Below are 25,263 nucleotides of genomic sequence, written 5' to 3'. Positions count from 1 at the left end.
GAAGCTGTCAGGGATCGGTCTATCTGTGGGAAAGGTTGTTGTGTCGGTGTGTTATTGTGAACATGTCGTCTCTGTCGAGGGTGTGTGAGAGAGAAAGAGGGTGTTGGGTAAGACTTGCCAATTAGTCACCAACTAACAGAAAACCCCCACAAAATTTCAACAAAGTCTTAAAGACAGACGTTAAGATATATTTTAAGAAAGAGTATTTAAAAGTTTTCATGAGATACTGTACCTACGTGCATGTGGAAGAAGCTAGTTTGCCATATGAGCTACAGCAACAGCTGTTCAACTTCAGCCAGGATATGAAAAAAGTAGTTGCTAAATGTTTTATTAGTAGCTTGCAGTGTTGCTTGTATTAAAATAAACGTTAATAATAAAAGTATCATGGCTGCAGTTTAACTTAATTAAATGATGATAACTTTATTTAAGTAGACATGATATAAAATATAAAATGTATTGTACATTTATACAATTTTCTGCCATTGACATTACTGGGATAAAATGTCACAATTAACCTTAATTCACCAATATATAAAATTTAAGAAATATATAAACAAATATTAAAAAACATGCCAAACATAAACATAATAGCACACCTTTCTTAAAAAAAAAAATGAAAAAAAAAGACAATAATCTAACCCAATTGTAATATTTGACACACTCCAATTCATATAACAGAGTAACAATGATAAACAGCAGAATTTCATAAAAAATGTATTTGTTACAAACATGATGTAAAATACCACAAAAGGAATGACGTCTAGAAACAATACTGAGTTTAATTAATTACCCAAATTAATTGGTGAATCAGCCTTCTGAATCGTTCCACTGAAATGAACAAGGGGTTCACAAAACCAAATCAGAGAGAATAGTATATTTAATATAGATGCATTATTATTTGCGTACATTAAAGAGAATACACTATATACACTTGCCTTCAATAAATACAACTTTCAGTGGTGCACCAGTTCTCTGGATCGCTGTTAATCCCACTGCACGTGTTGGACCCCTAAATAAACACTTGTTTATCTTACAGAGCTTATAACCAGGGCACTAAAATAGCTGCACTATTTACAATTGAACCGAAATAGACCCAGACTGCCTCAACAACCTGTGCAAAACAGACAGAAAAGCAAAACTACAAATCTCTGGAGAGCGTGTCACATCGTCTGGTTTGCTCAAGTGGAAAAGCTCTCAAAGCAGACTCTAAAAGCTACAAAACACCACAAAAATCAAAACACCTGCCAGCTCTCTTTAAAAACATTTGCACTCCGCAGCAACCAAACCAGCATTCAAGCCGCCCGCTATGTCATTTCATCCCTGGGTTTATTCCACCTATCAGTCTACCCTTTGGTTTATTTCTTCCATCAGTCTCTCTCTGGGTGACTTGCGAGTCCCACTGGTCACAACCTGGCTTCACTTATGAAACTCAATAGGAAAGAATGTATCCAGATACTATCATTTGCCATGTAACCAAAACAGACTTTGCTACTTAAGCCACATTGGGAGGTGCTCATTTGCAAAGACTAAAAAAAAACTCTTTTCTAAAAAGAAAGACACAAAGACAAAAAGGGAAAGCTTTTTCTTGGATTTGGTTAATGTCTTATGAAGGAGTCAAATGCATTCGTCGAAACTTGTTGATTCCAAGCACTGGGTATTTAAAGCTAGACTGGTTCAGATTCAGGAGTTACTGAGGTCACTGTTTTTATATATCAGATTTAGACTCTAAATCCTCGTCTGTGTGACTTGCAGCCTCGCTGATTGGAAGATGATTCAGCATTATGGTGTTGTGGTAGGAAAGATGGACTGAGAGAAAGAGAGAGAGAGAGAAAAGTGGATTGGTACATTCATGACTGTGACTGAGTGGGAAGTGATCAGCAGCTGATGGGAAAGATTACCATTACCCATGACCTTTGTTTCTCAGCGTTGCCAGTTTGGGATTTTGTCACCAAATTATGTGACTTTCTCATTGTTGCTGCGACTTTTATTAATGTTTTGTGACAAGGAGCTACTACTAACTGCGTATAGTTTTAATGGATAGTATTGTCTGACTACAGAAATGTAAAATATGTAAATAAGAACATTTTATTTGGAATCTGGCTTCATTAAAATAGGAATAGACTGTTTAAAATGGAAACGGACACCCTATCAAATTTATAGATTATACCAACTCTTTGTCTGTATTGTTATTTCTATGTGTTGTAAATTTTGTTAAATAAAGGTCACATTATAATGTTTTTCAGTGCATTTTCTGTATGCTTTTATTGTTTTACCCAGACTCTGGACCCTTAAATATGAGAATCTATTATTAAAATATCAATATAACATTCTTAAAACTATGATGGAAAGATCAAAGAGTAAAATAAACCATTTCCTGATTTATTTATCAGTTCTTACACAAATTATCTGTTGGTTACCATTTATATCACAACCAACAAATTTAGCCAAGCTGGCGTACTTGGTTTGTGAAGAGAATACTTTTTTTATTTATTAAGCATGTGCAATCAAGCTGTAAATTTTTAAGATATAATTGATCAAAATTAGATTTAGCAAAATAAATCATGCAGTCAATCATGCAAAAATTTAGTCTTTTTTTTTAAATTTTGCATCAAAATTTCCCAAAGTTAAATAAACACTCAAAACACTACAAAAATAGGAATAGAATTATTTCAGTTTTTTGAAAGAATCGTTGCACTGATATTCCTAACTAAAACTTGAACAATATTTTTCTTGCTGTTCAAGCACTGCTATTTCCTTCAGGAAATGCAGATCTACTTCCAATTTGAGCTCAATTGTATGAATATTTCACATCAGTTTTAGATTACTTTTAAGTGTTTCTTTTTAGGTAATTGGCCCCATGTCTGATTATGTCCCCATGTCTCTGATCGGTACAGTACCGGAGCTGTACTGATCCTGAATGGTCAAGCATTTAGGCGATCGATAAAACAACCATCCCTGAAGGACCCCAATTATCACATGACACTTTGGACGGCAGCCTAAGGAGTGCCTACAAACTAGTGACCAGACAAAAAACATACACAAAATACCCTGCCAATTATATCCTGAACTGTCCTAATATGTATAATTATTCATTCAAAACACATACTGTATGAAAATAATCTATAAAACATTACAAGAATATTATTATTATTTATTTTTTATTTTATTTTATTTTTTTACAACATCATACCTTTATGGACAGCATTTGTAGCATGCTGCTAATTAAAATAAATAAATATTATTTACTTAGGTGTAGTTTGCATGTAAATAATTGTTAAAATTTGTTAATGTTAAAATGTTATTTTATGCATTATAAATTGTTCATTCAGCTAGAAAAGATAATTGCAAAAAGACAATTGTACAACTTCTTGTAGTGAAGAATTCAGGCCTAAAAGCTTTATAAAATAAAAAAGCTCCACTTTTCTGCTTTTAAATCTTTTGAGTGTCTTAATTGAATGAATTTATCAGCGACAATAACAAAGGCCCCTTATAAGAAGGCGTTAAGATGTGTTTTCCATCACTGACTGTCCTTACGAGCTATAATGAGCATATTTCACACGGATTTGTTTATTCAGTTCTCAGACTGTAGCCACGGTGACCATTTAAATGGGAGGATGACCTTCAGTTGCCTGGCAATCCACCTTTATAGAGCAGCTCTGATAAAGAGCATTCAGCAGAAGCATAATAAAGGCCAACAAGAGAGACAGAGTGGAGAGGAAAGACAAAGATGAATAAAGGCTATAAAGAAGAGACACAGAGGTAAAACAAAAAAACATTTCAATTTAATTATCAAAAGTATGAAGTTGTTCATTTAATGCTGCCCCGTGAATGCACTTTGTGTACAGGTTTTATACAGAATAAAGTCTGATCCACCCTGCTGCTTATTCTAGCTAAGAAACTCTCAGTTATAAAAAGAGGCGATCTGACTGGCATGTAAAATGTCCAACCATGTCTTTGCATGATGTTTCTTTATGGGTAATTCTTAAATCTCATAGAGAGAAATATATACAGATGTACAGACCACATTTAATTTAACAAAACATCTAAAGTTTTTAATGGCATGCAACTTACTTTGGAAAATCCCGGAACTTCTTCCTTGTACATGCTCATTACAGCCTGAGACTATTATTAAACACTATTTTAGCTAAATTGCATACTATTGATAATAAAACTATTACAATTAAGCTGTTGACAATGAAACATACAATACCATTCAAAAGTCTGGGGTTTGTAAGATTTTTTTATTTTATTTTGTTTATGTTTTTGAATGAAGTCATTTGTGCTCACCAAGGCTGTGATCAAAATAGTATTGTGAAATAATTGCTTTCTACATTCATAAATTTTAAAATATTATTTATTCCTGTGATGGCAAAGCTGAATATTCAGCAGTTATTACTCCAGCCATCAAAGTTACATAATATGATGATTTGGTGCTCAAGAAACATTTCTTCTTATTTTCAATGTTATAAATAGTTGTGCTGCTTAATATTTTTGAGATCAGATACATTTTTACTCAGATACTGTGAAAGTTCAAAAGAACAAAATTTTATTTGAAACATACATTTTTTTATAACATTATAAATGTCTTTGCTGTCACTCCCAATCAGTTCAAAGCATCCTTGCTCAATAAAAGTATTCATTAAAAAATATGTATTGCATATGAATTGTGAAAAGCACTATACAAATAAATGACTTTTTTTTTTTAAACGCATAGACATTTGGTTAAAATTTGGTCTATTACAGTTTATATAACAGACATATTTATAATTTTCCAAATTAGCATAAACTAAAATACAACTTTAATTGCCAAAAATATTAAGTAATTGAAGTCTGATTAAAATGGACTATGGGAATATGATATTACAAAACTGACTCAGTGACATTTCACACAGACAGACAGACAGATACAGAAACTCTAGACATATCCAGCTGCATAAGCTTTTATAGATTCCAGTGAAGGATCTCTCGAGTGTGAGTGAGTGAGAGAGAAATGTTGTGTTCAAAATGACGTCTGTAAATGCAGACAGTTGCCACAGTCCTCTACATTGGGATGTGGTCAGACTGGGTCAGAGCTAGATGTAGGAGGAATAAACCACTAGCAGAGGTCACAAAAACAACACCCACATGCACAAACACAGCATTTCTGCAATCACTGAAAAAGACAGTGGTCAACTTTACACTGACCCACTTAGCAGCAAGAAAATCTACACTGTACACCGAAAGTGAGCAATATGATGAACACTCCCATTTCATTACAGTCAACAAAGCTGTCCCAGCAAATTTACACTGTTTCATGTGACTGTTTGAGCCCTCGCTGACTGTTCTGGACTCAAATACTGTAATCACTGAAGCTGTATACACTGCAAAATACAGTAGATCTCTTATTTACACTGTGTTGATTATAATGGGTGAGTTTTAGTTTTTATATTGCTTGCAGGCAGTGTGTTTGGGAAACACCATCTACCTTACAAAGTGACCATGACAACATACTGTAATTCCAAATTATTTACATTTCAGTTTGGTTTTAATGCTTCTCTGTTTGGTTATAATGCTTATTTTCAGTTTGGTTCTGCACACATCAAACTGCTTAAATTCAATCTTTATATCTTTATGACTAGATGGGACTGGATTCATGTGCAATGGACAAAATGTCTGCAAACGTTGCTGCAAAAAAATATATAAATAGGGAAAGGGAAAAAATATAATCAGCAGCAGAGGAACTTTTTCATGTTTGGTTAATTGTGATAATTATGCCATAATTATTAGGAATGCACCAATATAAACATTCTGGCTGATGACTAATAAATAGATAAAAATATTTGACTAAATAAATTAAATACAATTTTAATACTTAAAATTAAAATTAATCATTTTAAGTAAAATGAAGCATCACAACAATATAATTTACAGTATAAAAATTGTATATCCATTCTGAGATTTTGAGAAATCTGAACATTGAATAAAGACATTTCAATTTACAGTAAAAAATATTAGACATATTACAGTAAAAGGTTTTGGATATTTACTTTTTTCACTCCATACAGTAAACTAAAAATAACTGAACAAAACAAAATAAAAAATAAAATAAATGAAAATAAGATGTTATATTAATGAGGCATTTGATATTTAAAACTCTTCAGAATACAGGCAGGAGTAAAACTAAATTGTTTAATGCATGTATATGCTACTGAAAAGAAGATTTCTGACTCAGTGTAGGAAAAAAAAAAGATTGGAGAAAATGGTCTTTACAGATTGAAATCCATAGTTGCAAACACTTAAATATGTATTTTGGATGTTATCTTCCCAGTAGTCTGAAAGAAGACAAGTTATGGGAACAAAATAGCCAAAGATCTTAAAATGGACCAGTGCAAAAAAGTTTTTGTCTGGAGTGTCTTGCCATAAAATGACACATTTAGCCCATAAGCAATAGCCTGACTGTGGATGGATGTGATGTTTGTCAGTTCATTATCCAAGCAAACATCAGGTAGAAAGTACAGGATATAACCAAAGATGAGTCCAGACTTTCAATAAGTGTGAGAAAAACTAATGTCCCATGTGTATATTCCTGTGAAGTCTGTACGAGTGTGAAAGTGTGGAGGAAGATTCCCTAAAATACAAGAATTGTTGGCCTGAGGTTATCTCTCCATTTAAGAGATATTAAACAGTCTGCAGGGAGCCATCTCATTAGATTAGCACATCATAAACACCCCAGAAAGACCTCAGGACTACAGCGATGAGTGCGGAAAAATACAGCAAATGAGAAGCACTTAGGATAGTAATAGTACCTCTTCCCAAAAAGCCACATGATTTGGGGTACCATGTCCGTAAACGGTGCAGATCGTGTTACGCCCCAAAGTTTAATGCTTATGGTTAGGAGTTTGTTCAAATCCACAAAACATGGTGAAGTTTAACATAACTGTGTCACAAACCCAGAGCAGATCCATCACACACACGCCATCTAAACATTTCTCTTTGTGGGCAAACACTCGAATCCCAATGTTTGCGTTCGAGAGTGTGTTTCTGGATAAACTCGGAGAACATCACAGCGGAGGAGAGTCAGGCCGCTAATGGGATGTAGATATTTCAAACATCAAAACAACACTCTTCATCCTCAACAAGCCATCCCAAACTCCTGCTTTCTTTAGGGAAACAAAAACATACATGGAGGCTTGAGGGATTTTGAGCGTTCTGTGCGTGTTTGTGCGGTGGGAGAGAGTTTTTCTCAAACCCAGCCGTTGTTTTTCCTCTATAATCCACAAGTTCTGAGAAGGGGCTTCCCAGCTGCCTGAAGGGAAACATTCCGGGAACATTCAGGGCTGGGTCCAGGATATGGGCAGCTCTCGTCCGCCTTATTGAGTTTAGGTCGCAATCCCGCAGATTACGCCTGGCTCTCTCGGCCCTGCACGCATGTACCTTTTCACTTTATGCAAAGTTGACCAACAATGAGTGAGAAAGAGAAGGTGGTGGTTGTTTCATTATTTGGTGCGGTGATGGCTGATGGGATTGAGCTAGCCTAGAAGAGATGCTATTCATTTGGACAGTTGTTTTCACTGTCTGTCGTGATTGTAAGGGGAAGACCCTTGGCCTGGCCTGTTTGACAGATGTGGACTCAGTTAGGACGGATATTGCAAGCAGTCTTAGCAATTTCCTGGTCTGCTTTCATTTGAGATCCACAGCAGAGACTCAACAGGTCTTTAAGAAATATGTTCTGCAGTTTTGTAACACTCATGTGGCTGTAAAAATCCAGAAAGACCAATAAAGCACCACTATTAAACTGGGCAAGTTTTCTAAAGCCATTTGAAGGTGTTTCTTCAACTATGGCCAAATCTGGCTCTATGGCTTGACAATATAAAATTGCTCACGTTTCATACTCGCATTAGTTTATTTCAATTGTTAACATCGTTAGTACAATTTACTTTTAACATTGTCCATTTATAATGTTACTATCAAACTATCAAACTTCTATTGGGATTTCTATAAGATTTCTATCAATGTCCACAAAAATATGAAGCAGCACAGCTGTTTCCAACATTGATAATAATAAGAAATGTTTCTTGAGCAGCAAATTAGAATGATTTTTGAAGGATCATGTGACAGTGAAGATGATGATTATAATTCAGCTTTGCGTCACAAGAATAAATTACATTTTAAAATATATTCCAATAGAAAAGAGTTATTGTAAACCACAATAAATATTTCACAATATTAGTTTTTAGCGTATTTTTTATCAAAAGTTGTCCATAGCAAATTAAACCGCTAAAAATGTTATCTTATATACAAACAATAAAATAATACCTTCACACTTTCATAATTTTAGCTTGACTATTTACTGTATGTGTACACACACAAACATTTTTTTGTTCAAGTTATATTTAACTTGATTTTACCTTGACCTTGACCCAGGCACAATGAGTCATGATGCACAAGCTAATATATGTGCAATCATGATTGACCAAGACCAAACCAGGGTCATGTATAATTCTGAGACACGATTGAAGCTTGAAAATTATGAAAATATGTTTGGTGTAACATTTACGCTGACATGTTTTTTTTTAATGCACAAATGACAGTGGTCAGCACTTCTGTCAAAAAAAAGCTGATTTTTCTGATTTAACAGGAGGAAGTCAGGGTCTCAGAGTGTGACTACACATCATCACATAACACTAATGATTCTGACTATCCTGCAAAATGCACCAGTGCAACTGCATGCCCACGTCAGCATGTCAGTGTGTTGCTCGAGATGTGCCAAACTGTAGCATCAGATTCTTAGCCTGAGTTTGCACATTCTAGTTTGCAAAAAGAGCCTTTACAACCAGGGCCAATTTACAATAAATGCATTTTACAGGACTGAGTTTGTACATTAACAAAGTTTGCTTTATGTGTCAAAAAATCAGTCAGGAATAGGTGTGACAATTGTGTCTATCGTGATTAAATTACATTTTAAATTAGTGTGTCTACAGTGGAATTTATTCAGAAAGTGTTTTTACAGTAAGCGCCTAATCAAATTAGCATTATTGACATTGTTCTGCTAAAAGCTATTAGCCAATTACAGCTTTACCATAACACGGTGCTGCCAACACAAAACAACATTGTACCAAAAAACAGGTGTCATGGAATATTTTTGGTTTAGGTGTTTTTTGTCATATTTCTATATTTTGCAGACAAGAAGAAGACAGGTGTGTGTGTAATTGAGAGGGCTCACTGGTCATTAAGGGGCTCATTGGTCATTAAGCTCGCTGTGGGATCTCATTCACAATCTGGGCTAATTAAAGAGCCGTTAAATTTTTCACTTGGGAACATGACTAAGCACTTTCCCAGACAAGGAAAATGATGATTAAATAGAAGTCACAAGTGGGCCACATCCAGTGGCCTTTCAGGCTGATCTGAGACCTTTTCACTCTTCAAAAAAAACAAAAAAACAAAATTATGCTAAGGCATAATGTAGAGGAGCCTGGTAATATATTAAAATAATCACTTGCAACCTGAAAATGTAGGGTATGTATTATCTTTCTTTTTTTTATCCTCCTACAAAAACAATACAACAATAGAAAGCCCTCATAAAACTGATCTAGCACAGGATGACACAATAAACCAAACAAGTCAGTATGTGAAAAAAAGAGTCATATTTACATTCAGACATTACTGGGTTTCAATATTTTACAAAATTGCTCACCAAATAGTATTTAATATATTTATTTAGTATTTTATTTATTCATCAATCATTAAAGCTATGATGATATGCTATGATATGCTAATAATTTTTTTTTAATTAAAAATAACTATTGTATGAATACACAGTATAATAATAATAATAATAATAATAATAATAATAATAAGTTATTCATCATCTTCCTTCCCTCCCTCCCTCCGGTTTAAATAAGTGGTAAATTAGAATTAGTATTATTTAGTATTTATGTTTTACATACAGTATGCATGTTTATAAAGTACATTTTCGTACACATTGTTCTTCAAAATTATGTACAGGAAAATCTACATACATGATTATATATACAATAACTTTGCCTCGTGTGACAGCATGCATAAAAAATAATATAAAAAACCTTTTTATTTCAAACTGCAAATATCTATACTGCAGTTCTACCCTGGACTACTAGATGATGAGGAATTGTTCACACAGAAGGAAGCCACCAGGTCCACAAACTAACTAATTAACTATCTAGATCCACTTGGACCAGCTAATGGTGATAAATGACCAGCTTTGACCATCTAACTCCCATCAGAAGCTAGTTCTATCTGGATTTTCAGGTAGGAGAAAACAGCCAAGAAAATATTTGCATGTAGGCTGAACCTGAAAGGGACTTTGAACCAAGATGCAACAGGCTAAATTCCCACTGAACCTTCCCGTTGACTGAATGGATGATAGCAGTATTAAAAAATCTTTGGAGACATCAGTGCATGCTTTTCTTCATGTCTTTTAACTGAGCGCTGAGCCCATCAACAGCACAATCACGTAAATAAGGTTGTCATAGAAACTTGGCCTTTACCGCAATTAGTAGGAGTGGGGCGGATCAGAAACGGGAAGGGAGAGAGTGGGTTAGCCTATCAGTTAGCTGGTGTCAATCACGGCAGCTGACACCAGCTCTGAGCCGAACGCCGCAGCTGGAGGAGGAATCGATAAGCAAGACAGCAAGAGACAGCGATACACTGGTGATGTGTGAAAGTGGCAGCTGAAGGTGACCTGAGTTAGAAGGAAGACGCACACACACAATAAGGGTTAGAACACACAACACTCAAGTACCTAGACACAAATACACACACTTGCTGCTTTCTGTGATGGATGGAGCCTGACACTGATGTAGTTCGGTCAGAAACAAAGCCACCTGTCACATCACACACTATATAGGAGGCAAAAAGCATCTCACCATCTGTTTTGACAAAGTATGCAGTCCATTAAGAAGCCATCATTTTCTAAAAAGTTTCTTCTCAAGAAGTTTGAATCTAAACAGCAACAATTAAATTTAGGATAGAGAAATGGCATATAAGGCATATAACTACAACTAAAATAAAGAATTTATTTGAAATCTTTTTTGTCCATTTAAATTTAAGTTGTGTCTCGTTTGCTATGCTGTTTATTATTGCCTACTCTTAAACAGGAACGGCTGCATCTTTACTAGAAAAAAAATCGCTTGTAATTTTCTTCATTTGTAAGTCACATTAGATAAAAGAATCTGCTGAATGAATAAATGTGACCCTGGACCACAAAACCAGTCATAATGGTAAATTTTTTAAATATATTTTTATACATCATCTGAAAGCTGAATAAATAAGTTTTCCATTTATGTAAGGTTTGGTAGGATAGGACAATATTTGGCCAAGAAAAACTATTAGAAAATCTGGAATTTGAGGGAGCAAAAAAATAATGACAAAATGAAGTTCTTAGCAATGCATATTACTAATCAGAAATTAACTTTTGATATATTTACGGTAGGACATTTACAAAATATCTTCATGGAACATGATCTTTACTTGATATCCTAATGATTTTTGCCATAAAAGAAAAATTGATCATTTTGACCCATACAATGTATTGTTAGCTATTGCTAAAAATATATCTGTGATAATCATGACTGGTTTTGTGGTCCAGGATCACAAATGTAAATGTCCAGAAATCTTCCTTGTCCAATCTATTTCCTATACCATCTCATTTCAGCTTGTCCAGAGCATCAAAAATCATTCCCTTCTTCCACATCCAGTTTCTGAGCCCCTCTCGGAACCGCTGTTGCCACATTAGCGCCGGTTGCTAAGATACCCCAAAGATTCCGGAATCCCCATGTGCCCTATCCAAGCCCACGGCCATTTAGACAGAGTTCTGCGTTCCCAGCTTCGGTTACCGAGGGAAGAAAATTGGTATTTTGGAGGAGAGGAGAGGAGAGTACCAGAGTGAGAGAGAAAAAAAGCAGGAACTCTGAGCTGAAAGCATCCCACAATCCATCCTCTGCATGGTAGCCAAATAGTCAAGCCCATAAACAAAGACAACATGAAGAGTGATCAGCAATAATGAGCTGTTCGAAATGGCCGCCAGCCTTCTTTTGGCCCAACAAAGTAATAAAACGACCAGACAGGCGGAATGACTTGTGGACTGGGGATAGTGAAGAGAACAAGGCACTTTGACTCGTTGAATATGTTTGCCGTACTGCTTCTTGGAAAATTCAGCCGGTGGAACCCTTCTCAAGAATAAAAAGTGGGCTGAAAACAGTCCTCAGTAGCTAATTCTGAACCTTGGTTGTCTAGTGGAAGAACAACAGCAGAGCTATCTAAAGTGCATGTTGCCCCTCTCTGATCATGTTATGGAACATTTCTCATCATGTCATGCTTAGCGGTTATCCAATAATTGCTTAACTGGTGGTGTGTCAGTGGCGGTGGACGTTAAGCTTTGGCTGGAGCTCATCCACAAATTCCACTGAAGTTATAAATTAGTGATGGCTCTGAAATCTGACATCCGTTCCTGCGCAACACAAACAAAACTCCATTAAACAAGAGACGCCTGGCCACTCACGGAATACTAAACAGCAAGATTAGGAGGGTAAATAAAGAGCAATGTGTTCTTCTGTCTCTCAATCAGATGGAAGGTGGATCTGCTGTGGTTTCGCTGAGAATCAATCACACCACCACAAAATCACAACACTAGGTGCTGCCTGACATGTTAGCATCACTGAATCCACACGCTTAATGTGATTTACCCAAGAAAGACAACAGCATTTATTTTAATTCAGGTTCAGGTCTGGGGTTAAGCTAACAACTATAAATTCAGGGGTTGGTTATGGTTGTGATTTTGTATTGATAAACTAAACTATTTCAGAAGTCTCTTAAATTTCAGCCTAGAATGGTTTGATAGGAATGTTTGCAGGACCAAAAAAGATATTAATTCAGGAATATGTTCTATGGTTAGACAATAAACGGAGGATGAACAGCTTTCGCAACCCATTTTGCTTCTGTAATGCATGATGTTGCCAAGTGAAACAGGATGTCCAACGAGAAAAAAAAAAAAAAAAAAAAAAAAAAAAAAGGGAATTTTTTTTTTTTATTTAACAGGGACTGACTGGATCATTAAAAGTTTCCATTTCATAATGGAGGCATACTTAAATGTGAGCCAGGCTGAAGATTTTGCCTCATCTCAAAGTATTACAATGGTAACAATTAACAAAATTTGTATTTATTTAATGCTTATTTTACCTTAGTAATTTAAAAAAAAATCAGCAACATTGATATATTATTAATATATGGTAATAAATATGTTAATATTAAAATAAGTGGTTGCAAATATCTTAATATGGTTAATAAAATCGTTAAAACGGCTAAATATTAATATTGCAACTGCACATTTTATATAAAAATTAATAACATTTATATTAATATGCTAATAATTACGTTTCAATTATACTGCTATGGTAATGTTAATATTTTAAATAACATTTTAACATAAATCTTTAAACATTAAATTGTATAATATTATTCTTCTATATAAATATTAATAACATTGATATTGCTATTATTATTAATGGTAATGATAATCTTCTAAATGTATTATTTAAATATTACACTTCTATTATACATTTTATATTAAGAACATTGGAATTGATATTTATAATGATATTTTTAAATTGTAAACATTAATGTTAAAATTATATTAATTCTAATAATATTGTTAATATTAAAATGCTTAAATGGTAATTAAAATGTTTTAACAGTAATACTATTTTATTAATATTAAAACCAATTCACTTTATGCATGAATACAGCTGAAAAGGTAACTAGTTTCAGAGCTAACAAATTTCCTTTTTTTTTTTTTTTTTTGTTGTGTGTGTGTGTATGTTTTATTTGTGCTTTTCTATTGATTGTTTTATTAATAGACTGTTTTATGGATTGTGTTATGTATCTTTTAGCATGTATTCTAATCATATTTTTTTAGGGGGACTTGTAACATTTCTGTATGGCTGGTACATTTACAGAAATATTTTATTAATGTACAATGTCCCTGTTAACTAAACAAATAAAATAAGTTATTTCAGTTGCTGAGTGATTACAAAAGACAATTTTTTTCTGTGGGAAAACTGTTGAAATTCTCACAATAAGACCTGGAACATGTGCTGAAAACAATCTACAGGTCAGTTTTGAGTTCATGCTGACTTTAAAGTGTACTTCCAAGGAGCAGGAAGATGGTATCACTGTAAAACCATGGCAATGCTGATAAATGTAGCAGAACTGCTGTTTGGCCTCGTTATGATATGGGGCATGTGATACCGCCATGAATGTCTGCTTCTTCTAAGCCTGAACATTACAGGACAAAAAAATAACATGGTGTCTGTGTTTGCAGTGTCAGCTAAATCCAATGATAAAATAGAGCTCAGAAGTAACCTCTGGACCCTGCTCATATCAAACAGTGAGATGTGACTTTGTGATCCAAATGTTCAGCTCCTGTTCTGACACCCTCAGTGTGGAACACATCTGCAAATGAATTAATAACGCTGGGGTCAGAGGTTAAAGTGTTTAATCACACTGTGCCCGTGGGGCTAGTGCCATGGGCTAACTATTCCTCCATCAATTTAAATGCCTCATCGTCATGAAGAAGGCATCACAGGGCATAGGCTCAGGGGTCAACTGAGAGGCCATCTCGTGAAATATTGACCCCTGCAAGAAACGGGATCCATGGAACTTGAATGGCATGAATGTGACGGAATGGGACGTGGTGTCATAAAGAGGGGAGGGAAATACTAGTGTGAAAAAAAAGAATGTGACTGCATTTAAAATGCAGTTGTGTTGATAAACAGCATCTGTGGTCAATCACACTTTATATGTGATACCACACTCTGACTCCAAACAACTGCTACTACAGGATTGAGTCTTATTTTTGAAAGAAAACTTACAAATAAAACCTATTTTATATCACAATTGTTTCTCATAGTCAAAAATAAGATTGTATATGCAGTGTTTAAAGGACAGTTTTTATCCCCAAAATGAAAATTGTCATTAATTACTCACCCTCATGTCATTCCAAACCCATAAGACTTCTGTTCATCTTCGAAACACAAATTAAGACATTTTGATGAAATCCAAGAGCTTTCTGACCCTGTATATTCAACTGTAATTTTATGAAGTTATGAGAATACTTTTGTGTGCAAAGAAAACAAACAAAAAATATTTACCTTTCTGGGCCTTGAACATAGTAGTTCCGTTGCTGAAATTCTTGGATTTCATTAAAAAAAAAAAAAAAAATTGTGATCCAAAGATAACCGATGGTCTTACAGGTTTGGAACGACATGAGGGTGAGTAATTAATGACAGAATTTTCATTTTTGGGTGAACTATCCCTTTAAATCTTTCTGTCCTGAGAAAAGAGCTTCTTCAGAGTTTAGAGTCTTTAGACTTGAAGACAACTACCTAAGCAAACTACAAAACAGTCTCAAACTGTGCTCAGATTTTTTCACAGATTTGTTCACACCAAGGACAATAACTATAATGATTAAGATATCGTTTTAAAATTCATTCTAAACTTAAAAGAATAGCAGAATCCACATCACAGCTATAACAATAACGGCACCGAGGAACGATATCATTGAAACTGCTTTCAAAATGTTTTTTTTTTTTTTTTTCAGTTGTTGAACAATAAAAATGGATGATCATAAATTATCCTGCTTTAAAGAGTTTAAGCATTTAAGATGGCAGATGACAATTGCATGAGCTAATAATAAACAGATTGTTAATCCCTTGGTGTGGATGCTAATATAGTTATTGTTACTTTTATAGCCTCAGTGTGAACGGTCCTTCAGAGATATGAACTTTTATTTCTCATTTCTTTGAAGACCAGATTATGTGTCTCAGTTGTTTCTATCAAAGAAATTGTAGGAGAAACATACAGTTTGAGACATAGTGAAATGTAAATGAAATAAAATTATATGATATAGTTCCATTACATGTTGTGGGTAATGAAAGAGAAATCTCCCAAAAAATAAGATAAATAAATAAATAAATAAATAAATAAAATACGAACTATAAATACAAATAAATAAATAAATAAATAATGTTTGATATATGGTGCTGTTAACCACAAGTCACCTAAATACATAATTCATTGCTCCCTCAGAGTCTCAGAGTTGAAATTCTCAAACATCTTCAGCACATCTGCACATCAAGATGTCTCAACATAATCTAACAAAACACCTTCTGCTGGCACACAACACATCCAGAGCACCTATCATAACACCTAACCCTGAGAACTGTGCATCTTCTTCCAGAAGACAGCTGGAGGAAAAACAGACAGCTTATTTCTTTTGGTCAGCTGGTTCACTTGAGTATTACGACCAGGTGCTCAAACAAAAACACCCCCCCCCCCCCCAAAAAAAAAAAAAAATTGCCTCTGAGGTAAATAAATAAAGAAACATGTGCATGTGCTCTTCTCATGATTGTAGCAGATAGAGTGTGGTGGGCTCTGGAACATTCTGTTTCTATTCGCTCCACACATTTACATATTTACCATTAAGCACCGTGGCAAAACCGGGCATGTGTTTGGCCTGGCATGTGCAACCAGAAACAGAGGGAAAGAGCAAACCAAGAGGGAAATGGAAAGCAAGAGAGAGCAGAAGTTGGCTTTGTCTTGCATAAAAACAGATGCAGTAGCTGTAGTACCAAAAAAACATTTCCAAGACAGGAGGTCTAATCCCGCTGACCTCTTCTCTCTCACTCTTTGTGCCCTTGAGCGGTTGTTTGCTACTGCAGTTGTTCTGTTGCGGTAGACACTACAGCAGTTTCTCTACTTGCCTTATTTGCTCTCTAATTGCTCTCTAAGTGTCACATTATACATTTTGTATTAAATAATTTTCTCCCTGAGGTCCACTTACTATGCTAGTTACAGTATAATTTATTTATTTTTATATATATATAATTTACAACCCTTTCTCTGACACTTAAGGCTTGTTCACACCAAAGATGATAACTATAACAACATCTACACATTTTTAATAATAAATCTAATTCCATTTTTTTTTCTCCAGACAGTCAGAATCCACCCAATTTTTAAGAGCCAAGACATTTAAGCAACAGACAACATAACTGTATATATATATATATATATATATATATATATATATATATATATATATATATATATATATATATATATATATATATACATACATATATATATATCGATCAGGACCTTTTGGTGTCACTTTTTAACACACTGTGATTTTTTGCCGTGAAAGATACTCCAATGCTTTAAAAAAGAAAACTCTGGCATCAAAACGCATGTGCAAAGTGCATGGGGATTTTATTGCCATACTAATTTATATATATTGGGTAATAATTTTGCCCCATAACATATATAAGTCGGGGTGTGATGTTCAATTTAAACACAGTCACAACAATTTTATTTACATTACATTACACTATTTACATATTTTTTTCCAGCATGTAACCCAACCCCTATCCCTACACCTAACCATTCGTGAAGATAAAATACAGGATATAAAAGGCAGATACAACTACAGTCACAATTTACTTGTTACAAAAAAGTATTAATATTCCATGTTTTTCGAGGCAAAACTATTGGTTTAAGAGAGGAACAGACGTGATCATCATCTTCATCCATCAAGAAGCTCTGACCCCTGTGGGAACACTAGGAGTGTTACGTTAGCTTTGGTAACGGTCTTGTGAAAGATTGTGTCATGCTAAAGTTTGGGAGTATCTTCTGAATGACTGAGTGGGATCCTTTTCAGCAATTAAACATTTTAATCTGTTCTTCTCATAATATTGCCTGGCTTCAGAAGACTTAGAATGCAACAAGACTTGTTTGTAATACTTTTATAATGCTTTTTTTTTTGTCCGTTTTTGCAATAAATATCCATGACTGTACTTTAATTTGCCTCTTAGGTTTATGATAGCGGTGAGGTTAGGTGCTCTAAAATATCTATGAAAGTATAGATGTATATAAAATGATTTGTATTTTTATAAATTCATGCAAAGAATTAAATGTGCCTTGATCTGATGCATAAGGAATACAATTGAGACGCCAAAAATGGGACGCCAAGGGGTCCTGACCAAGCATCAATATGGGTCAAGTTGGAAGTGAAAACATGTTAGATTATCATAATGAACAAAACATGTATCATCATAAATATTTTTTTTGGTTACAGAGCTTATTTTCTGCAGTAATCCAAAATCCAATGGAAAAATCCAATTGGGTTTTTATCGAGGGAACCAGGGTGATACAAACTTCCGGGTTGGCCTACAAAAATATACCATTACTGCAGTCCTCTATTATAGAGCTCTATGATTGTGGCAGGTTTAAGGCTGGAAGATGCTGTTCAAACTGTTTAAATGATAAGAGGGCCTGTTAAAATTTCAGATTATTGTTTCTAACTGCCATTTTTGACGTTGAAGGACAAACAGTATGTTTGAGGTACAAATCTGATAAGTACACTGCCATAACAGCTGGTCTTACTGTCTGAGAGATGCGATCAATGCTACAGGCGTCAGATTTTTTAAAGTGGGACCTGTGGCCTTTGGAGAAATTCAGAGTGATGGATGGACAGCATTCTTCATATCTCGTCTTTTCTCCCAAACACTTTTGCTCTCATTGACCTTGTCCCTTTCTACCCTAGAATGTTTTTCAGCTGGTGATAAAGGGACGCCCTCTCTTCTTCCTGTGCCCTGTGTTTTTGATGTGTGGCACCCTGGAGCGCTAACCGCAGATTAGGGGAAATGGGTGCGGGAGAGCATGATGGCTGCCGGAGGGCCCAGAGGGGTGGTTTTAGTGATGAGTGAAGATTGGGTTTCAAAGTGAGAGAAGAGAAATGCTACACAGACAAGGTCTATGGTGAACACCGGGAAAAAGATGGAGGCGTGGAGCCGTGGGTCATATATTACGGCTCTCGGCAGAAAAGAGAGGCCATTTAGTGGTCATTTTAGCAATGATGGAATGGCAGGTACCACCTCAGCACCTGTGTTTGAGACAGTCAGAGGAGGTCATTCAATCTCTCTGTACCCCTGGGTGGTCTCTGTGGTCATTTCAACACCTGAGTATACAGATGACATAACGTGACGCTTTTTGTGAGGTCCACATGGTTCCTTCTGGGAATCAATTTGGCCCTAAAATTATTTTCCATGCAAGTACTAACACTAACATTACTAATCCTAACACATCCTGAATAATACTTGGATAAAAATATCTGTTAGCATCCCCATTCATCTCAAAGGCAGTTGCTCGGCTGGAGCAGGATTCCAAAAATCCTTTTTCAGGAAAGATTCCATCTTTTCCCGACAGCTACAGCCGGTCTCCTTAGCAATCCATGTTAAAATGGGGTAAAAAAAGATTGACTGATTTACAACTTTTTCAATATAACCAAATCTAAAAATGTGCAGAGGGTTAAGCTGTGCTGTTGTTGGCTGCCACAGTAACAGCAATAAGCTAAGCTTGTTTGAGTACAAGATTTGCCCATATCAGGCACTGTATGCATGGCTTGCAGTACTTAAGTTAAAATACTGAGTGTTAAATGATAAAATAATATGTTAAAACGTTGCAGCTAACCTCGCGTCGCTTCATGTCATCCAAGCCTCAAATCCATTACTAGCAACTATACTGAGCTTTGATGTTAATGCCAGCAGATAAACAACATTTTATGAAAAAAATGACCACAAGCATTTGAAATGGTCAATGTTAAACTAATAAATCAATAAAATAATGAAATATTTATTATGAAATTGCTAATTGATAAAATGATATGGCTAATTCTGAAGGTCTGTCTGTCAATGAAGCAAGATTTAGAACTAAACTAGATGATGTAGTTACGCCATGCACCAGCAGGGGCTAACTGGGTCATGCTAGCCAGCCAAACCAAAACAACATTGTTTCATTGCTCATCAGAGGTACAACCAACCCTTCAGGAAATTTGGTTTCACGAGTAAGACAATCATGCCAGACAGAACAGCATCAAACCAGTACAAACTAGCCATGAAAGTCTTGATGTAGGTGAGAGTTGCTTGTTAACTCACTGGGAGATGCCACAGACTCTCCAGAACCTTCACAACCGTCCTCATCATCACATTCACCACTGCTCTCTCCACTCCCTGTCTCGTCCCAGGACTCCCTGTGCCCCACACCAGGCATGATCTCTTGGATTTCCTAAAAAATAATAATAAAAAAATATTACAAATGTCAGATCGGTATACATCCAAATATGAACAAGAGACAGTGTGTACTGGAATAAACAAATTAAGATGATTTGTTATAAAAACAATGATATAAAAAAAAACTACTTTGAAAAAAGATTTGTCAATCAGCAAATTTAAATTACAAAAGTAATGAAGAAACCTTTTTGATATTTTCATTTAGCAAACCTTGAATACATTATATTTCTAATTAAAAACAAATGCTGTTCTTTTTCAACTCTCTATTCGTGGAAAAATTCTAGGCATGAAAATTAATTGGTCATGGTTTCCATAAAAAGCAGTATTAACTTCAACACTTACAATAATAAACATTTTTTGAGCACCAAATCACCATATGAGAATTATTTCTGGAGGATCAGGTGACACTCAAGACTGAAGTAATGGCTGCTGAAAATTCAGCTTTGCCATCACAGGAATTTATTTTCTGTACCGAGTGCAATTTTGCAAATTCAGATATGATTTGCTCAGCTAACTGTTTTTAATTATGGACTTTGTTTGGATTGTTGTTTCACTTATTAACTCTCTAAGAGACAGCTAGCATAACCAGAGGGTTAACCAACAGGTCTGGCCCAGGCAGATCTGCAAACAGAGAGAGTTTGGTATTTCTAAATCAAGCCTCCAGCACTGGGTTTGAGCCAGAGCTGCTCCTTAGGATGGGTGAAACTGGTTTTCTATATCACAAGCAAAGATATTTTTAATCTACACACCCAAACTATACATACTGTACAGTTGAGCCAGAAACTCTGGAATTTTTTTGTTTCAACTTGGAAATAAACAACATTTTATATCATTCACTCAAATCATATTAAAATACATCATACAGCATCATACAGCATTTTCACTGGTGGTCCCAGACTTTTGGATCCCACTACAGGCCTATATCCAGTCAAATCCACTCCCATATTAATCTTTCCACTGACATTTTACTTTAGTTTCCTTCTCGTTGAGTACAAGATTTTGAGCCTAGCAAAGTATAGAATTTGATTTTAATCTTTCACTACCTGCTGAGGACTAAATGTCACAACACACTCCCTATATACAATTCCTTGAAAGTCACTTTGTGCAGAAGTGTCCACTGGGGAAATAAATGTCAATGTAAAGGTCAAACTCATATGACCCATTAACCTTTGAGTCAGCACAATCAGGAGCAGGCAGGCTGCACACGCTCGCCGTGACCTTTCACCCTCTGCCCAGGGCTTACGAGTCAGCTAGAGACATGAAGCTATAGATAAATATAGCAGGTCGGCCAGGAGCAAGACAGACAGATAAATATATAGACGATATTAATGGACAGTAATGACAACGGCTCCACACATGGTTCATACCTCACAGCTTGGCTTTCTAACTTTGTCCTGACAAAGCACATGGATGCCTTTCAAAAACAGCCATGTGCAGATAGACGCAAACACAGAAGATGATTCGTAACCTCGACTGGCGTTCTGGTGAAAGTGTTTTAACACTGCAAATGCACCAACGTGCACAAATTCAAACCTTTTCTGTTCCTTATTAATGACCTCATATGGAAGCACTGGTTTCATAAATATTTTTAGATCGGACCATTTTAGGTTTTTTCCAATCTGAGATGCCTAATTGAATTGCAAAGCCACGAAACAAAAACCACTGAAGTAACTTTCCCAAAAACACATGAGAGTGTCATGAAGCTGTATTTCTCATGGGTTGTTATTGTTAAATAACCAACTAAAAAAGAGTGTTTTTAATTTGACAGTTTTTGATTTTCAACAACTTTCCATGAGAGATGGAAAGTTCTACATCTGTGATTGTCTTTCTAAATCAAAGCATTGCAAATCATTTGTAAACATGTACATTCTTCATCAGTGGTTCTTATCTGGTTTTGCTTCAGAATCCAGATTTCAAGTTGCAATCTAGTACTATAATGGTTTATCATGCAAAATATACATAAAATGCATTAATATTACCAATTACTGCATAGGCCAAACAATATGCACAATTATTAATATGACATAGGCTGGCTAAGAAATTTCAAAGCGTTGAATCTGATTTAAATCTGAAATTAACAACAAAATATTCAGGAAAATAAAGATAATAATAAAGCTTATTTTATATTCAAGAAAAAAGTAGGTGGCAAATGCAAACAATAACTCCCATATAATCATATTAAATGGTTACAGGAAGCTATTATTTGCATTTACCTTCTGTTTGTTTGTTTTTTTCCACTGCTGATTATTAGAAGGCCCTGTGAGCCATTTGTGAGTTGTGACCCACCAGAGAAGCACAGATCTAGAGTGTACAAGTGAAGTGTGCAGGTAGAGTTCTTATAATGTTTCATCTAAAACTTCCGGTCATGATGACAGCTGGTTTTCAACATCCTGATGCCAAACCTATTTCTGTCTGTTAATCTATTTTATTGGTAGGTACATAGTACTAATACACACTTGCTCAGCCTGACACACACACACACACACACACACACACACACACCTCCTCACCCCCAGCATAATGACACATATAATGGAAAACAGGACTTCCTCTGCTCTATGGAAATAAAAGAGTTGGATGTACTACACAAACACACTCCAACACTGTTTCCCAGCCTACATGATTTTAGTGGAACTGATTATGATTTCACACAATCAAGAAATGTGCAACACAGAATTATACAACACAGTCTTTCCTAGCTGAGTAACGGAATAACTTTTGTTAACCAAAAAGCGAAGAAAGAGTGGCTGTTTGTACGACGCAGTCTTGCATTTTTGCAGAATTCTTAATAGAAAGTTCCCAAACAAAGCTTAGGTTTATTCTCGATATAAACAGACAAGTGACATTTTGATCTGACTATTCTTCTTTATAGGACTATTAAAGCCATGGATAATTACCAGAAAGAACACAGCTGTTGTTGAAAAGAAAATGCTGTTTCTCAAACAACTGAGAATTGAATCAGTTTGAAAGTGCACAATGATATTCATATTGAAATCATATAACACTATAGTAACTGCTGAAGAAATGCAGACACTGGGTTTCCAGTAAATATGAAACGGCATACATTTGGTGAGTTAACAACCAAACTATCCACAGATGCAAGGTACTACTCAACCATAATGGAGGTCATATACATATAAACAAAAACAGCCCATATAAAAAAAGGCCAGAAGTGGGTAGAAAAAATTTCATTCTAAACTAAAAACGACATTAGAAGTGGGTTTAAAATGCTACAAAAAAGTAGAATGTGACATTTCAAATGATTTAGTATAAACCAAATAAACTTGAAGACATCAACCCAAAAGAAATATGATTAAATGTGCAAAAAATAATCAAGTTTCAATGTAAGCATATTTCCTCATCAGTGCTTCATGTAGTCCATTAGGTCCATAAGTCAACCACTGCTTATAAACAAGTCTCGGAAATGAATATTTTTGATCAAAGCCCTTACAGACCAATTAACCTTGCAATCATACAAAGTCGTCAAATGAATAATTTAATTACATATGCGTGTGTTAATGGACTAGCTGGCAGTGTCGTGACTGAGTCAGCAAACCTACGGAGATCTCTACCAATACGGACAGTCTAAAACGCATTAAATAGAGAGGGCTCTGGACTCATTTCCCGCTAAAGCTCTCTAATTAGACACACTATAAAGAATTAATTAAAGAATGAAAGACTGCAGTGACCATGGTTACAGTTTATCAGCTGGCTGAAGGCCCAGTTATTTCAGCCTCTCTTTCTAATTCTGTAAATGACAAACAATGCAACACATTTTTTAACAATGCCAAGGTTGACACATTAGATTGAGATTGATTAAATGTGTTTAAACTTTGTTTCACAAACTGAAAGCCGAGTCAAAATAACAATCTACAGCATATGAAATTAACCTTCTGAACCTGGAATATATTCAAAATAGAGAACCTATAGAACATTTAGACCTTGGATAACAGTCTCTGGCAATAAAGTTAATGGAAATTGTGTTTCTTAGACCAGGAGATCTGAAGATCAAACATCTTATCAGCATTTTTGAGTATGGCTACAAGGGCTGTGCAAAGGTGGAAGCCACATGGGACATCAAACTCACACTTTACATACTCCATAAGACAGGCAGTGTAAAGGGAGTTCAATATGCAACTAAAATCATCACTTGTGCGTGTCCCTCTCTTCCTGTTCATAAACGATCATTGCCAAAATTCACGTCCTAAGAGAGCAACAATCACAGAAAGTCCAGACATCTGCTCGAAGATGTTTCCAAAGTGAGATCGGACAGACTCCAGGTTAAATATTGCAATGGGGAATGCTCCTGCAAGGGTCACTACTGAGACAAGTTCATTTGAACATCTAGATCTAGTTTTTTTTTTCTTCTTTTTTTTCCCACTGCAAAAAAACTTTTCTTACACCATATGTTGCCCAATGAAAATATCTGAACATCCTTACCATTAGGCTCACAAATTTACAGTTACACTTAAAACAAGAACAACAAAGCTTAATTCAAAATACTACAGTTTACTGTGAATTTTAAATTAAGCTTTGTTGTAGCTTTGTTACTTTGTGCAAAATTTGGGGCTGGTTTTTCTAAATGAAAGGAGTCTCTTATGTTCACCAAGCCTGCATTTATTTGAACAAAAAACAGTAGTAGCAGTAAAACAGCAATTTAGTGGAAACCGTTATTCATTTATTTGTTCAGGATTCATTGATGAACATAAAGTTCAAAACAACAGCATTTATTTGTTTTAAAATGGTTTGTAACGATGTAAAAGTCTTTGCTGTCACTAATGTGTCCTTACTAATTATAAACATTAAAAAAGAAAAGAAATTTGAACCCAAACTTTTTTTTAAAACAGAAATCTAATTTTGCTTAAGTAAATCTATCTTGTTTAAAAGAACTTTCATTTACTCCAAAATAATGAAAAAATAAAGAGAGAGAGAGAGAGAAACATTTTTCTTGCATGTTGCAATTTATTTTTTTATTTTTTTTGTCACATCGATTGCTCTGCCCATGCAAACATCTGATTGGTTAAAAATAGCTATAAGCTAAATGTAAATTCAGCTTGTCATTCCCTGATCATCTTTCTTTCTAGATCTACTGTATAAAATGGGAAAAGGCCAAAAAACAAAC

At 35.1% G+C, this 25,263-nt stretch overlaps 1 protein-coding gene across 2 annotated transcripts in view; it reads right to left on the bottom strand.

The window, feature by feature from the left end:
• The window catches only part of gpc5c (glypican 5c), a 116,954-nt gene that overhangs the window by 6,490 nt on the left and 85,201 nt on the right, over positions 1-25,263 (bottom strand). For both annotated transcript variants that reach the window (XM_042718914.1, XM_042718913.1), the window contains one exon: positions 20,007-20,136. In XM_042718914.1, the coding sequence (XP_042574848.1) occupies positions 20,007-20,136 (130 nt within the window). The remainder of the gene's footprint in view (positions 1-20,006; positions 20,137-25,263) is intronic.

Source organism: Cyprinus carpio, chromosome B2 (genome assembly GCF_018340385.1).
Source record: "Cyprinus carpio isolate SPL01 chromosome B2, ASM1834038v1, whole genome shotgun sequence".
Taxonomy (NCBI): domain Eukaryota; kingdom Metazoa; phylum Chordata; class Actinopteri; order Cypriniformes; family Cyprinidae; genus Cyprinus; species Cyprinus carpio.
The sequence above is the reverse complement of the archived record's forward strand: the minus strand, read 5'-3'. Positions and strand labels throughout refer to the sequence as shown.